The sequence below is a fragment of the Phyllobates terribilis genome, unplaced genomic scaffold, assembly GCF_046119375.1.
Source record: "Phyllobates terribilis strain yellow unplaced genomic scaffold, ASM4611937v1 Scaffold_2__4_contigs__length_985480577, whole genome shotgun sequence".
NCBI classification, from domain to species: domain Eukaryota; kingdom Metazoa; phylum Chordata; class Amphibia; order Anura; family Dendrobatidae; genus Phyllobates; species Phyllobates terribilis.
Genome location: NW_027362762.1, coordinates 330,597,734 through 330,613,774, shown reverse-complemented (window position 1 = coordinate 330,613,774; position 16,041 = coordinate 330,597,734). Strand labels below are relative to the sequence as shown.

Genomic DNA, 16,041 nt, shown 5'->3' with positions numbered 1-16,041 from the left:
GGAGTCAAGGAGTCGGAGCCAGTATAAGATGGACCAACTCCAACTCCTAAAATATATAATAAATTGGGTACAGTAGTTCAATGCAGTTTGTGGGGAATATTTTTTTTTATAAGAATTTGGGAAAGTTATGAAATGTCCTAGAAATGTCTGTCCTATTCCTGATCTAAGGGTCTAGACCAGTGTTTCCCAAACTCCAGTCCTCATGGCCCCCCACACGTCATGTTTTCAGGATTTCCTTAGTATTGCAAAGGTGATAGAATTATTATTAAGGCATCAGAAACAGCCACAGGTTCTTTCACCTAAGGAGATCCTGAAAACATCCTGGGGTCCGTAAGGACAGGGTTTGGGAAACACTGGTCTAGACTTTTAGCTTAGATGAATCTGTGCTACAGTAAATTTATCACTTAAACATGAGCCATGTATGAGGGAGTCGGAGTCATGGAAATTGAGGAGTTGGAGTCGGAGGTTTGGCTTACAGACTCCACAGCCCTGGTTCAGGTAGTAGCTTTCTATACCATACACACCAAGCGGAGACTAAATGTCATTCAGGTATCACCATTGCATACAAAAAAGTCAAATAAATATCAGTATTGTGGATGCAGAAGAATGAATAACTACAATACTGACATGACGGAGCACGTGTGTAGATAATTGCAGCCAAAAGCCTCAGTTTCACTTCTAAATCTTTTGTGGTTAATGCTTGGAGTAGACACCTGAACCCTATGTGGTCAAAGCACAGGAAATGTAGTGGTTAGCCATTTTGTCACATACGGTACTAACAACAGAATTGGAAATTATAAGATATATTTGTCAGTGACTACTAAACAAGAATGACACTGCAGGAGGCCCAAAAAACCAACGTCATCCGGATGTCATTAGTCACCATGACACCATTATATTAACGTTATGTAAACCCATTATATATTACCTATTTACATGCACCAATTATTTCATCTTCTAGTCTAAGAAATCAACGGTCTGTGTTACAGCCACAGTTATAGGCCTGACCGGAGGTCTACTGACCTGAACCAACATGCTTACAGCCATATATCAGGCTGTTAGTTGAGGTCAGAAAATCCATTGCAGCCGTAACATGGTCAATAAGATCTGGTTATGTGAATGCACTAAATTGGCTGCACATAATGCATGGATCTAACAGGTCTTCAAGACAGATGTTTTTGTAGATTCTCTTAAGCCGCCAATACACCTTAGATGTCTATTGGCCAAACAATGCTTCGGCTTATCGTTCGGCCAACAGCCATCTCAGCCGGCAGCTTATCTCAGGGAGAACAACGTAACCAGCAGATCAAAATCAGACATGTGCAATCGACAGTATAAACCTATTAAGAACAAACCAGAGTGCAGGGATAAAAATCTAAATTTTATTGAATAAATATATATTTAAGCATCAAACAGCTATTACAAAGTATCACATACAGTATATTGACAGGTAACAGAAACAGAGAACACAAGGCTAGGCTCCCTACCCTAAAAATGCGAATAGCCACTTATTAAAATATAGGTTATACATCATAACATGACTAATGGATAGAGAAAGGGAACAATAGGATCTGGATATCAAAATATCTATTCTGAATATTATTATATCACTACAGTAGACACAGACCACAGTGCCACTGACCCTAATCAATATGAGCAAGTCATGGCCCTGCAAATATCAAGTATCCAGACTAGCTGACTTGGTAATATGCTATCAGCAATGTGGACCACAATATACAACCACAAGAGGGATTATATACCTGAGTTCATGTTACTGGACCAATGACCAGGGGTAGAAAGGTATTAGCCAAGAAAACGCCTCGACGCACGTTTCACCATCTCACACTGCGGCTTCGTCAGGACACCTCCAATATCCAGATCCTATTGTTCCCTTTCTCTATTCATTACTCACGTTATGATGTATAACCTATATTTTAATGAGTGGCTATTCACATTTTTGGGGTAGGGAGCTTAGCCTTGTGTTCTCCATTTCTGTTACCTGTCAATATATGTGATACTTTGTAATAGCTGTTTGAGGCTTAAATATATATTTATTCAATAAAATTTAGATTTTTATCTCAACACTCTGGTTTGTTCTTGATAGGTTTATAGTTAGTATTCAGAGGAGACTTTGTATTTAGAGGAATAGTATATGTTCTATGTGCAATCGACAGGTCTCCTGATCAGTAGGCCGGAACCCTTATACACAGACTGTGGCCAAACCTGGCAATATTAGTGGGTCCAGCTGACATTAGTCTAGTGTGTACGAGGGCTTTATGGTCCTCAATGGGGAAGAATGAAGAGGAGACTTTTTTTTTGTTGTTTATAAAGGTTACATTCAGAAAAAAGTAATTTCGGTCACTGTGCACATGTCAGCGCAGTAATTAATGTAAGTCAATGTGAAAGTGCACGTGATTTATTTTTTACACAAGGACAGTAAAAAAGAAATCATGGCATACATTAATCGTGTCTGCTTAGCAGGTGAGACAGTGGTAATACAAATTGTACCGTATGGCACATAGCTGGTGCACCCATCCTCTGGGCGGGCCAGCAAAGGGGGCTGAATGTGGACACAGTCACAACCACAATTTGCAGATATGACTAGCCCACGACTTTAAAATGATTGTCTGAACATAGTCCAAATTCCTGAGTTCTTACATGGCTAGTTCTCCATATACACATTTGTTAGCAGGTTGTGATGTTTCTCATACAACTCGCCTTTAATTTCATATGTGACGGGCCAGGTATGCCTCCAGCCAAAGTTCACCGTCAGAAACCAGAATTTAACAGGGTGAATTTTCCCATCTGAAGCTTTTCTTCCCTCCACAATGCCTGTGCCTCCTTGGAATACTTGCACGATCAGTGGAATATTTAGGTTAATGGTGAAATTGGGCATAAGGATCAGTTTGCTGTCACCTGCTTAAAAGGGATGAAAAATAAAGGCCCCCATACATGTTAGACTAATGGCAGCCGCACCCGCTGATATTAATGAGTTCTGCTAACACTCTAATGTGTATGGGGGCATTGGCCAACTTACTGTCAGGCGTGACGTCAATCAAGCATCTTCGATTTTGGATTTTCAATTGCTTTGTTCTCTTGGAGATAAAGTCGCCAATAGAGAGGTCTGTCGCCAACTTTCCCATGGAGAACACACAGGCGCTCAGCTGAAAAAGCACTCCTGTGTCTGGCGGGAGATCTGACCAAAGCATCAGCCGGCCAACAGCCAACTAATGTGTACGGGGGCCTCAAGACTGTAGAAGGGTACAACATAGGGATCTATCAATCTATGAAGACCAACCATAACATTCACAGAAACACCAACCTTGACAGCAGGGGATTTAATTGTTCCCAATTATGCCAACGTGACGTACTCCTATCTCTGCAGGAAAACTCCCAAGGATTCGGCTGAAGAAATAACTGTTGGTTGAACGCTCGTTTGGTAGACAGATATAGTCAAATGGATGTGTAAAATGGCCACAATTCTCAGAGCAGAATGATAATATGGGCTAGTCATCCTTTGTACATGGTGCTGACCTCGGCGCACACCGACAATGGGGGCAGTAAACAATCAGCCCTTCTAGAACATGAAATACAGCAATAAAACTAGCTGGCGCAGAACCATGTACCCAAAGCACCCCAGATACACGATGCCAATTTAGAACAGTAAAAAATGACTCAGGTAAAAGCAGCCTTAAAACAAATCTGTCAGCTAAACATGTTGCCCTATGGAAAGACCCCATATTACTGGTGGGAATCACAGCAGAACTGGTCATCATCTAAGAGAAAAACACAATTACTAACCGTTGTCTGGAGGGATTATTTTTCCTTACAAAATGCTCAGAATGGATAAAAAGGAAAAGAAAACCAATATTGACGCTAGCTCCTGTTGTAATGCTGCCCGATTCCCTGCCAATCTCTACTTCCTGCTGCAACCATTAAACCCCATCACAGGGACTTGTGACAGCTGCAGACAATCACTACCCACTGTAGCCTGTGATTGGCTGCAGCAGCAATGGCTACATGTTGAAAACAGAAGGAATTAGAGACCAGTAGGGAAGTAACCAGCATCAGAACATGAGCAACAGGGCAACAATGAGGTGGCTTTATTTTAACCCATTATGGAGCTTTGCATGTTTTACTTATCAGAAACCTTGTTAAGCGTGTGTTCACATGGGCTGCTCTTGTCACTGTGCCAGCTGAAGCAGATACTCCATTTATACTTGCTAAAGGAGGGCTCTAACTCACATGCCACTTCTGAAGTGTTCCTCTCCCCCAACCCTACTATACAGAAAAAGAAATCCCCTAGTAAATTCCTAGCAGAACATATAGCCTCATAGTGCACGGTTAAAATCGCTGCACCGTGAAGCATGCAGCACCCTTAGAGTGAGGCAGGACCATGAAAAATGAGGGACAGCCCTTGTACTCTGCAGCTGTCACGGATAACCTGTTCTACATATACATTAGCAAAAGTTTTGGTCACTGGAAACTGCAAAAACCAGAAGTAGCTAAAGTATTACTAAATGGTGAAGAAGAAACTCCTTTTAGAGCACAAATGTCAAAACTCGGCCCGCAGGATAAGTATATTTGGCCCGCGACACCGGGCCCTCTCTTCCCCCCTGCCTGGCATTACACTTTCAACTGTATTGGTTTCCTGTATCTTGATAGAGTTAAAAGCAATCATGGAGGCGGGAGGGTCAGCTGACACTCCCTCAGCCATCATTATCCCCTCTACGTCTGACGTCTCAGCGCAGCGGGCGAGATGATGTCATTACAACGTGCCCACTGTGCAGAGCAGTGAAGAGCTTCAGAGCGCTCGCTGCAACAGCGGAGCGGCGGGGAAACAAGGAGAGTATTTATTTATTTTAATGTGGGGCCTATTATTCTGTGTGGAGCACTATTAGTGGTCTATTTTAATGTGTTGAGCACTATGTGGGGTCATTATGATGTATGGAGTACTACAGTGACGTGAAAAAGTGTTAGCCCCCTTCCTGATTTCTTATTCTTTTGCATGTTTGTCACTATTTCAGCTCACAAAACAAATTTAAATATTAGATAAAGATAACAAAAGTAAATGCAAAATGCAGTTTTTAAATGAAGGTCTTTACTACGAGAAAAAGAAATCCAAACCTACAGAGCCCTGTGTGAATGGGAATAAAGTCAGGACTTTGACTAGGCCACTCTAAAGTCTTAACTTTGTTTTTCTTAAGCCATTCAGAGGTGGACTTGCTGGTGTGCTTTGGATCATTGTCCTGCTGCATAACCCAAGTGCGCTTCAGCTTGAGGTCACGAACAGATGGCTGGACATTCTGCTTCAGGATTTTTTGGTAGACACCAGAATTGATGGTTCCATTTACCACAGCAAGTCTTCCGGGTCCTGAAGCAGCAAAACCCAGACCATCACACTACTACCACCATATTTCACTGTTGGTATGATGTTGGTATGATGTTCCTTTTCTGAAATGGTATGTTACTTCTGCGCTAGAAGTAATGGGACATACACCTTCCACAAATTTCAACTTTTGTCTCGTTGGTCCACAGAGTATTCTCCCAAAAGTCTTAGCGATCATCAAAATGTTTTCTGGCAAAACTGAGACGAGCCTTTATGTTCTTTTTGCTCAGCAGAGGTTTTCATCTTTGAACTCTGCCATGTATGCCATTTTTCCCAGTCTCTTTCTTGTGTTGGAGTCATGAACACTGACCTTAACTGAGGCAAATGAGACCTGCAGTTGTTTGGATGTTGTTGTGGCGTCTTTTTTGACCTCTTGGATGAGTCATCATTGCGCTCTTGGGGTAATTTTGGTCGGCCGGCCACTCCTGGGAAGGTTCACTACTGTTCCATGTTTTCGCCATTTGTGGATAATGACTCTCACTGTGGTTCGCTGGAGTCCCAAAGCTTTAGAAATGGCTTTATAAGAGTTTCCAAACTGATAGATCTCCATTACTTTGTTTCTCATTTTTCCTGAATTTCTTTGGATTGTAGCATGATGTCTAGCTTTTGAGGATCTTTTGGTCTACTTCACTTTGTCAGGCAGGTCCTATTTAAGTGATTTCTTGATTGAGATTAGGTGTGGCAGTAATCAGGCCTGTGTGTGGCTAGGGAAATTGAACTTAGCTTCCCAAAGATGTGATAACCACAGTTAATTCAAGTTTTAAGGAGGGGGCAATCACTTTTTCACACAGGGCCCTGTAGGTTTGGATTTCTTTTTCCCTTAATAACAAAGATCTTCATTTAAAAACTGCATTTTGTGTTTACTTGTGTTATCCTTGTCTAATGTTTAAATTTGTTCTGTGATCTGTAACATTTAAGTGTGACAAATATGCAAAAGAATAAGAAATCAGAATGGGGGCAAACACTTTTTCACACCACTGTATGTGGGGCCCTTTATACTGTATGGAGGATTATGTGGGATCCATTGTGTGTGGAGGGCTGTATGGGGAATCATACTTTGCCGGGGGTGGTTAAGTGAGGGTACAGTAGGGTAATCATACCGTGTGTGTGGATGGTACTGTGGAGGAATTTACTGTGGGGGTATCTTACCATGTTTGGGGGGCACTTTTGTTGGGATCATACTTTATTACCTGTATAATTCAAGTTTTTTTAATCCTTTTATGCTTTTTACTGCTCATACATAACATATGTTAATCCAATATTTTATTCTAATAGCTATTAGTTAAAATGTACTTTGTTCGTGGTACAACCCCTTTACGTTTTTCCATATGAAAATATTCATCGTTAAATTTGATGAGAAGGAAAAACGTCCTCAATTGTAGACATTTTTTTAAAATAAATATCAATGTTGGCCTGAAACTTTATCCAAGTTATTCATTTTGGCCCCCTGTGTTATTGAGTTTGACATCCCTGCTTTAGAGCTACGTAACATGGAGGAACACCACACAATGTAGACAACGTTGCTAAAAAATACCATTGTAGGGTGAGACATTTTTTTTTATGATTCTCTAGGAGTCCAGGCAGTATTACTAGGCTTATAGAAAGTGCTAATGATCCACACATCCTACTAGATGACAACCACAGGCAGGCACAGCAGTAAGCGTCTCATGGTGTACGCCGGGTGCCCTCACCATTGTATGAGAAACCACAACATTTTTTTTTATAACCACTAAATAAAGCAGTGGTGTGCCCCAGACAAAGATCAAAGCTGCTCATACTGCAATGGAAGGGTCATTATTGTCATTAAATCCACGTAATGTAGCGGTGAGACATGTGCACACTCCCTGCCTACTCCACTCTCCTAGACGGGTGATAGTGATAGACTACCTCCCTGTCCACCTCAAAAGTGAGCCATATAGGAAAAAGAAAACACGTTGTGTTCGGCTTCATTCACACAGCTGGTTTTCTCATTGAAAAAAATCAATTATAGATGTAAAAACAGCTGTGTGTAAGTAGCTCGGGGCGAGGAGCGCTCTGCATTCCAGCATCTAGCCGAAAGCACGTTAGGAGCTTCCGTCCATACACTGTACAGTTCCTACAGCCGTCAGTTACCAGGAGGGTGTTCTACTAGCCTCTGGGAACTATAGACCAGTCAGCTTAACGTCTGTTGTGGGTAAATTGTTTGAAGGATTTCTTAGAGATGCTATTGTAGAATATCTTAATGATAATAACTGTCTAACTCCATATCAACATGGATTCATGAGGGATCGCTCCTGCCAAACAAACCTGATGGCCTTCTACGAGGAGGTGAGCTCACAGCTGGACCAGGGAGTGTCAGTGGATGTTGTATACCTTGACTTCTCCAAAGCGTTTGATACCGTGTCACACAAAAGGTTGGTATATAAAATGAGAATGCTTGGTCTGGGGGATAATGTGTGCAAGTGGGTAAATAGCTGGCTGAGTGATAGAAAGCAGAGGGTGGTTATCAATGGAGTAAGCTCAGGGTGGGTCAGGGTTACTAGCGGGGTGCCTCAAGGGTCTGTCTTGGGTCCTATATTATTTAATACCACAGGCAGGCACAGCAGTAAGCGTCTCATGGTGTACGCCGGGTGCCCTCACCATTGTATGAGAAACCACAACATTTTTTTTTATAACCACTAAATAAAGCAGTGGTGTGCCCCAGACAAAGATCAAAGCTGCTCATACTGCAATGGAAGGGTCATTATTGTCATTAAATCCACGTAATGTAGCGGTGAGACATGTGCACACTCCCTGCCTACTCCACTCTCCTAGACGGGTGATAGTGATAGATCTAGTGGAAGGGTTGCATAGTAAAATAGCAATATTTGCAGATGATACTAAACTTTGTAAAGTAGTTAATACAGATGAGGATAGGGCACAGCTACAGGAGGATTTAGATAAATTGGGGAGTTGGGCCAAAAAATGGCAAATGGGGTTCAATGCCGATAAATGTAAGGTCATGCACATGGGAAAGAAAAACAGCAGTCACCCATACATATTAAATGGGAAACCGTTGAGGAAATCTGACATGGAGAAGGACCTGGGCGTCTTGGTTAATAGCAAATTAAATTGGAGTGCCCAGTGTCAGGCAGCAGCTGCGAAGGCAAATAGAGTCATGGCATGCATCTGAAGAGGAATAGGGGCATATGATGAGAACATTGTTCTTCCTCTGTATAAAGCGCTGGTAAGGCCGCACTTAGAATATTGTGCACAGTTCTGGGCTCCGGTGCTCAGGAAAGACATATTGGAGCTAGAGAGGGTACAAAGGAGGGCGACTAAGGTAATAAAGGGAATGGAGGGACTAGAATATCCAGAGAGGTTGTCAAAATTAGGCCTATTTACGTTGGAAAAGAGAAGGCTTAGGGGAGACCTCATAAACATGTATAAATACATCAGGGGGCAGTACAGAGATCTCTCCCATGACCTGCTTATACCAAGGATGGTGACAAAGACGAGGGGGCACACTATGCGTCTGGAGGAAAGGAGGTTCCTGCACCAGCATAGAAGGGGATTCTTTACGGTCAGAGCCGTGAGACTCTGGAACTCTCTGGGAGAGGAAGTGGTGATGTCCAACTCACTTAATGAGTTCAAGAGAGGCCTGGACGCCTTTCTTGAGAACAATAAAATTACATCTTATGCTTAGTTAAATAATCCAGGGATTTAATCTGACTGCCAGATTGGTGTCGGGAAGTGAATTTTTCTTCAATGATGTAAATTAGCCTATACCGCATGGTTTTTTTTTGGCCTTCCCCTGGATCAACGCTGCGGAATAGCTGCCGTGCACAAGAAATAGGCTGAACTGGATGGACGCTTGTCTTTTTTCGGCCTTATAAACTATGTAACTATGTAACTGCATGTATAGCATTATATAGGAAAGTGTTACAGTATAGGAGGATTTTAGCAATGGCTCAGTAAGGTGGCTGTATGCATATGTGACTGTCGGAGGTATATCTCCTTAATCTATGTGCCCAACATTAGCTACAAAAGAAGTTTGTATTTAAAGGGAACCAGTCATGTCACAAACGTTATTATGAGGTTAATCTGCAGGTTCATAGCATTACAATGCCGTAAGGCCGCTGTACTGAGAGCCCCGCTGCCAGGAGAAAATGAGCTTTACTCCTCCAGGGAGCCGCCGGCTTTCAGTCATAAAAGTGTGCTGGCGCAGTTTCAGTCACTGCTCAGTATACAGTGAGCGCCGGCTGTAAGCACGTCCTGGTATTGACCGCCATTTCACTCTGCAGCGCAATCAAAGTGAATAAAGTTAATTTCCTGCCGGTAGCCACACTTTCAGTACGGCTGCCGGACAGCAGTGGAATGCTATAATCTGCAGATATGGGGTTAATCTGTGTTTGAGTACAAGACAGGTTCCCTTTAACCTAAAGGCCCTGTCACACATAACGAGATCGCTAGCGAGATCGTTATTGCGTCACGGTTTTGGGATCGCTGGGGAAATGTCAAACATGCAGAACTTTCCAACGATCTCGGCCGCCCCAGCGATCTAACTAACGATCTCGGTGGTCGTTGGGACGCTTTCACACAGCAGCTATTTCAACGATCCACACCTTGATAGGGACTGTACTGTGTCAGAAAGGCGTGCATAAAATTGCTTTTCCGCACCCCCCTCATCTCCAGTTGGTGGACGCTACTGCATTCAGATTGGGTGGCCTTGGTTTAACACCGCGTCTCCGGTCAGATGGGATCTCTACTGCGTCTCCATTAAAAATGAAAAGTCATTTGAGACCCCAAACAATACCTACCTCGCTAAAGATGCCTGATTTCTTCAAAGTGGAGTCACAGCCGGAGAACGCTGGTGGGATCTGAAAAAACAAGGACGCAGTAGTGACCACCAATCGGGGACGAGGAGCGCAGAAAAGTCCAATTTATGCACGCCTACATGTCTCAGTTCTGAATCGCTAATGAGGTTGTTGATAAGGTGTCAAATACAGCGATGCACACTGCCCAGCGGGAGCGCAACGACCCAGGAATGGTGCAGGAAGCTTTGTAACGATCAGCGATCTCACAGCAGGGGCCTGATCGTTGCTACCTGTCAGACATAACGAGATCGCTAGCAAGATTGCTATTGCGTCACCAAAATCGTGACTCATTAACGATCTCGCTAGCGATCTCGTTATGTGTGACGGGGCCTTTACAATGTGGTAAAAAGCTTGGAGATAATTAAGCATCATTGACCTGCTGTCCTCAAAGGGATCCTTTTCTTAGAAAATTAATCAAGAACCCTGAAAACTTATGTGCAAAACATTTAAAAAAAAAACAAGAAAAAAAGAAAAACTACCATAATGATCAGTAGTAACAAAATATGTAATTAGCTGACTTTTTTTGTGATAGCATTCCATGTCTGCACATTTCACATTATTGGGCCATAGAAGAGGGGAGGAGAACTCCCAGACAACCAGCAGCCAATGCATCTTTGTCATTGCAACAAGTATTTTCAATGACAGTTTACAATAAATGAAGTGGTCCACTGGGTCGGAAAGTCTACAGTAATAGGATCACGCCCCCCTGACCAAGGCATTCCGAAACGCGCGTCGGGGTGGAAGCGCAGGTCTTTTTGAGCGCCCACACATGGTAATGCATTCTTTAGATTGATGAGGTATAATTCTATTTTCTGACACCACTATCACTATGCATGGTTCACCATTGTTACCATTGTTACTAACCAAGTCGTCTTATGTTAGTTATTGTCATGTGTGGTAGTTGAAACATGTTATGGCTTATTACTGTCATGTACTAGGTTAATTATGTAATCTGGTTAGCCATTGTTATGATTTTGCTCTTGACCTGTGCGTCTTTTGCACATGTATTACATCCCCCAGTCTGCTGTGACTATTTTTAATAATAAATTTGATACTTTTTCAGTCAAAAACTGGACTTCATGATAATTTTTTTTCTCCCCCCCTTTCAGTAATAGGGAGGACTGTAATAGGGAGGACAGAGGACTGCAACAAAGGGCAGCGGCACCATGCAGCATTCATCTGTACCACTGCCACAAGTGGAAAACTGGTCGGATGGGATTGTTAGAGGGAAAAGTGCCATCCATACATTATATAAGTGACGGCACCGTGTGTCATTTTAGGAAGATTTATCTCCTTCAAACATCAGCCACCCCCTGTTTTCATAAATGAGCCCCCTGCGCCCAGCACTGGTGCCATAAATTATTGTTGGAAGGTGACGCCCTACACAACGGCTGTGAGCACCAGCATACAGTTCCTTGTACAGTAAGTAAATGGGGAAATGAAACGTATCCATCCACAAAAATCCCGTTGACAGTGAAGAAAAATATTTAGCAACAAAGAGGAAACACTATGTGAGAACCAGAAACAGGTCCTCTTGGTTTTCACCATGACTATTAGGCCAAGGAGGGAAACTAAGCCTGCACGACAACAATTCATGTACAACATGGACGACTACAGCCTACTTCAGCAAAAGGCAATTTGTGAGGAGCCAGCATTTACACAAGCTGACAATCAGTGAGCGAGCATAAGGACACACGCTCCCAATCATTGGGAAGAATTACAAGAACAAAAAAAAAAGATAGTCTCTCAAAGAATGGACAGCTCCTTTAATGTTCGTTCTGTCGCCATACACTAATGTCGGTCTGTGTGAAAGTGAAAGGGCTATTAAAGGGGTTGTCCAGTCTGTTCACAAAAGTCTGCAATGCACGCTGTCAGGATTCTCCACTGCCGGCAGCGAGAACAAGAGGTCATGCAACTGCAAGTATGAGATATGCATACTTCCGGCCACATTTGTACTAGACGCGAGAGGCCTCTATACCCTTATATAGAAAGGGTACACCCCTTCTGAGGAAATACAAGGCGAAACGCGCGTCAGAGGGTTTAAAAGGCTGTAAATATAAGGTGTTTATTTGTCCTTTTGATGTGTATTCATGTTTATTTACTTTTTCATCATAGACCTTGATAATCATGTGTCTGGACTGTGCCTACTTCTCTTATTACAAAAGCACTTGACCTTTACATTTTTTACTTGGGAACAAGACACTTCCTGACCCATGATTGTCTTGTATATGGGACTTTTGTGAAAAGCCTGGACAACTCCTTTAAATGAAAGCCAATGGACTTGTATACAGTCAATCAATGCTGGTTAACAGGCTGATATTGCCATGCGTAAATGGGCCTTTAGAGCCTCTCCGTTCAGTCTGATAGATTGGCTAACGACAGGCGTGGTCTTTATGAGGAAACAACATTAATGGGGTGATGCCATCTTCTAAAGTGATAACACAATGAGACTAATAAAGGGGTCATCATGCTGATTTTGTGCTGCATCCCTCCTGAGTTTCGCCTGCACAGAGGTACTCCCAGAGAATGGTGGCGTATTAACCCCCTTTAACCTGTGACATCTCGGCATATGATAGCACAGCCGGGAAACCAGTGAACGAAGGTAGGTAACAACGCTCGAAAATGGGGAAAGTGTCATTTCAAGTTCAAAATACTTTCCATCAGCCCCAGACAATGAACATACCTCCAATACCCATGTAGTAATATGAGTGCACCATGCACAGGCGGAGTACAGCACGACTACACTGCAGGAATGATGGCCGGGCTCACCTGGAGCAGATACCACGTGGCAAACCGCGTATAGTGGCTGATCCGTGACAATACAAGTGATGCACATAAAGCTGAGCACTTGTTACACATCCACAGTAATGCCCATTACATCACTGCCCCGAGTACACACTGTGAACCCACCTGAAAGATAGGGGGTAATAGGACCCCAGAGACACCGCAAGTAGAGGGTTCAGACCTGACCTGACCGTATATTATATATAATACATGCATGCTTCTAATACCCCAATATTGCTGGTGGCACCAGCCAGAGCGATCTCAGAGGAAGCAAATTACTAGTAGAGGTTTAGAAAATGTGAAAGTGGTACAGCCGCCAGAAATGTGACCCTGCGACCGTGTCAGATCACACGTATCGGGCATGTACCCACCCGCAGTGTGCTGGAGCAGCAGTCAACACTTCAAATAGCAGGAGATCAAATCTACAGGAGAACTTATGCCTGAAAGGAAACTACACAGTCCTGGCCCCAGAGAGCGTGCCCGCTGACCTATGGAGAGGGGTGAAGGGCCACGCTGAAAGACAGAATGCACCAAATCTAATGACAATCATCGTGTGGACTGAGGGGCACAATCAGAGCAGAAATCACAGGAATCCCTACAGAGGAGGCAGGGGCAGCCTCAGAGCTGTAATCACAAGCAGCACTGCTGGGGGAGGCAGGGGCAGCCTCAGAGCTGTAATCACAGACAGCACTGCTGGGGGAGGCAGGGGCAGCCTCAGAGCTGTAATTACAGACAGCACTGCTGGGGAAAGCAGGGGCAGCCTCAGAGCTGTAATTACAGATAGCACAGCTGGGGAAAGCAGGGGCAGTCTCAGAGCTGTAATCACTGTCAGCACTGCTAGGGGAAGCAGGGGCAGCCTCAGAGCTGTAATCACTGTCAGCACTGCTAGGGGAAGCAGGGGCAGCCTCAGAGCTGTAATCACTGTCAGCACTGCTAGGAGAAGCAGGGGCAGCCTCAGAGCTGTAATCACTGTCAGCACTGCTAGGGGAAGCAGGGGCAGCCTCAGAGTTGTAATCACAGGCAGCACTGCTGGGGCAGCCTCAGAGCTGTAATTACAGATAGCACAGCTGGGGAAAGCAGGGGCAGTCTCAGAGCTGTAATCACTGTCAGCACTGCTAGGGGAAGCAGGGGCAGCCTCAGAGCTGTAATCACTGTCAGCACTGCTAGGGGAAGAAGGGGCAGCCTCAGAGTTGTAATCACAGGCAGCACTGCTGGGGCAGCCTCAGAGCTGTAATCACAGGCAGCACTGCTGGGGCAGCCTCAGAGCTGTAATCACAGGCAGCACTGCTGGGGCAGCCTCAGAGCTGTAATCACAGGCAGCACTGCTGGGGCAGCCTCAGAGCTGTAATCACAGGCAGCACTGCTGGGGCAGCCTCAGAGCTGTAATCACAGGCAGCAGTGCTGGGGCAGCCTCAGAGCTGTAATCACAGGCAGCAGTGCTGGGGCAGCCTAAAAGCAATAATCACAGGCAGCAGTGCTGGGGCAGCCTCAGAGCAGTAATCACAGGCAGCACTGCTGGGGCAGCCTCAGAGCTGTAATCACAGGCAGCAGTGCTGGGGCAGCCTCAGAGCAGTAATCACAGGCAGCACTGCTGGGGCAGCCTCAGAGCTGTAATCACAGGCAGCAGTGCTGGGGCAGCCTCAGAGCTGTAATCACAGGCAGCAGTGCTGGGGCAGCCTCAGAGCAGTAATCACAGGCAGCAGTGCTGGGGCAGCCTCAGAGCTGTAATCACAGGCAGCAGTGCTGGGGCAGCCTCAGAGCAGTAATCACAGGCAGCAGTGCTGGGGCAGCCTCAGAGCTGTAATCACAGGCAGCAGTGCTGGGGCAGCCTCAGAGCAGTAATCACAGGCAGCAGTGCTGGGGCAGCCTCAGAGCTGTAATCACAGGCAGCAGTGCTGGGGCCGGGAGCTCACGTAGTCCTCTCACCCGGGTGTGCCGCTTCTCCGGCCCTGCAGGCGGTGATGATCTTCCTCCCGGGCCTCTGCTCTCAGCTGCCGCCCCCTTCCTGGCACCGGCCGCGGCCTCCACAACTCTTTACTCCACTTTCCCACAAGCAGCCAGGACGAGGCCGAAACTTCCTGCATACACGGAGGAAACACCCTTCCTCCCAGGCCGGGGAGCAGTGGGCAGGGACGGCGCTCCTCCTCCTCCAGATCCCGGGCACAGCCCTCCTACATGGTGTGAGGTTACAGGCCTGCGCCTGTCTGTGCCCGGGGAGACGTCCCAGCACAGCGCTGTATGCGGCCATCTATCCACTACTCGTCCTCCAGTGCTGGGCACCGGCCTAAGTCACCACTGTCACTTGTGCCTGTCACCGGTGCTGCTGGGTGACACTGCCTGGAGCGGGTCCATAGTAGTGGTGTGCATGGTAGTGGCCCCCCACAGTGTCACTGGCCCCCACAGTGTTACTGCCTGGATCACAGGGAAGTGTAGCTATAGGATACACCAGACCCATGTAGTGTCCCCAATATCCCCAGGGCACAGTCCACCACAACATTCCCACAACAGACATAATAGGATGGCAACATTGTGAGATCGGGGCGATGGAATCGGTTACAATGAGGAGCTTATCAGACGAGTGATCCGGAGACTTCTATATTACAGCAGGTTACATCCAGCGGCTCAGCGCCATGGATGATGGGTTATGTCCAAATAACGGGCACACACAGGGTCCCAGCGAAACGTGAGTGCAGCCCAAATAATGGTGCGAGCATCCCTGACCCCAACCGGTGAATGGCTGCGAAACGAGATGAGGATACCTGTTATCATTCTATGTTGGGGAAACGTATTGATTGAGAAGGGGCATCCGAGTAGTGGATGACCCGTGTAACCCCCTCCTGACCAGGCCAAATTTTACAATTCTGGAACGCTTCAACGGCTTCCACTGATTCTGAGATCTTTTGTGACATATTGTACTTTATGTTAGTGGTAAAATAGGTCAAAATGTTTTGCGTTTATTTGTGAAAATATCGGAATTTTGGGTGAAAACTTTAACATTTTCAAATTTCAATTTTTAGATCCTTAAACCAGTTA

The 16,041-nt window shown here is 45.1% G+C and overlaps 1 protein-coding gene across 3 annotated transcripts in view; it reads right to left on the bottom strand.

Annotated features, from left to right (window-relative positions):
• CYFIP1 (cytoplasmic FMR1 interacting protein 1) overlaps positions 1–15,182 on the bottom strand; it is a 108,092-nt gene extending 92,910 nt beyond the window's left edge. Inside the window, exons 1-2 of one of the 3 annotated variants that reach the window (XM_073664519.1) lie at positions 14,935–15,028; positions 10,168–10,227 (exon numbers count right to left, since the gene is read on the bottom strand). Coding sequence is in view for 2 of the 3 variants with exons in the window: in XM_073664518.1 (XP_073520619.1) it covers positions 14,935–15,092 (158 nt within the window). In the remaining variant the exon portion in view is untranslated. Of the gene's footprint in view, positions 1–10,167; positions 10,228–14,934 lie in introns of all 3 variants that reach the window. The other 2 variants (XM_073664518.1, XM_073664517.1) reach the window with 2 other exon arrangements.
• Positions 15,183–16,041: the final 859 nt, after the last annotated feature.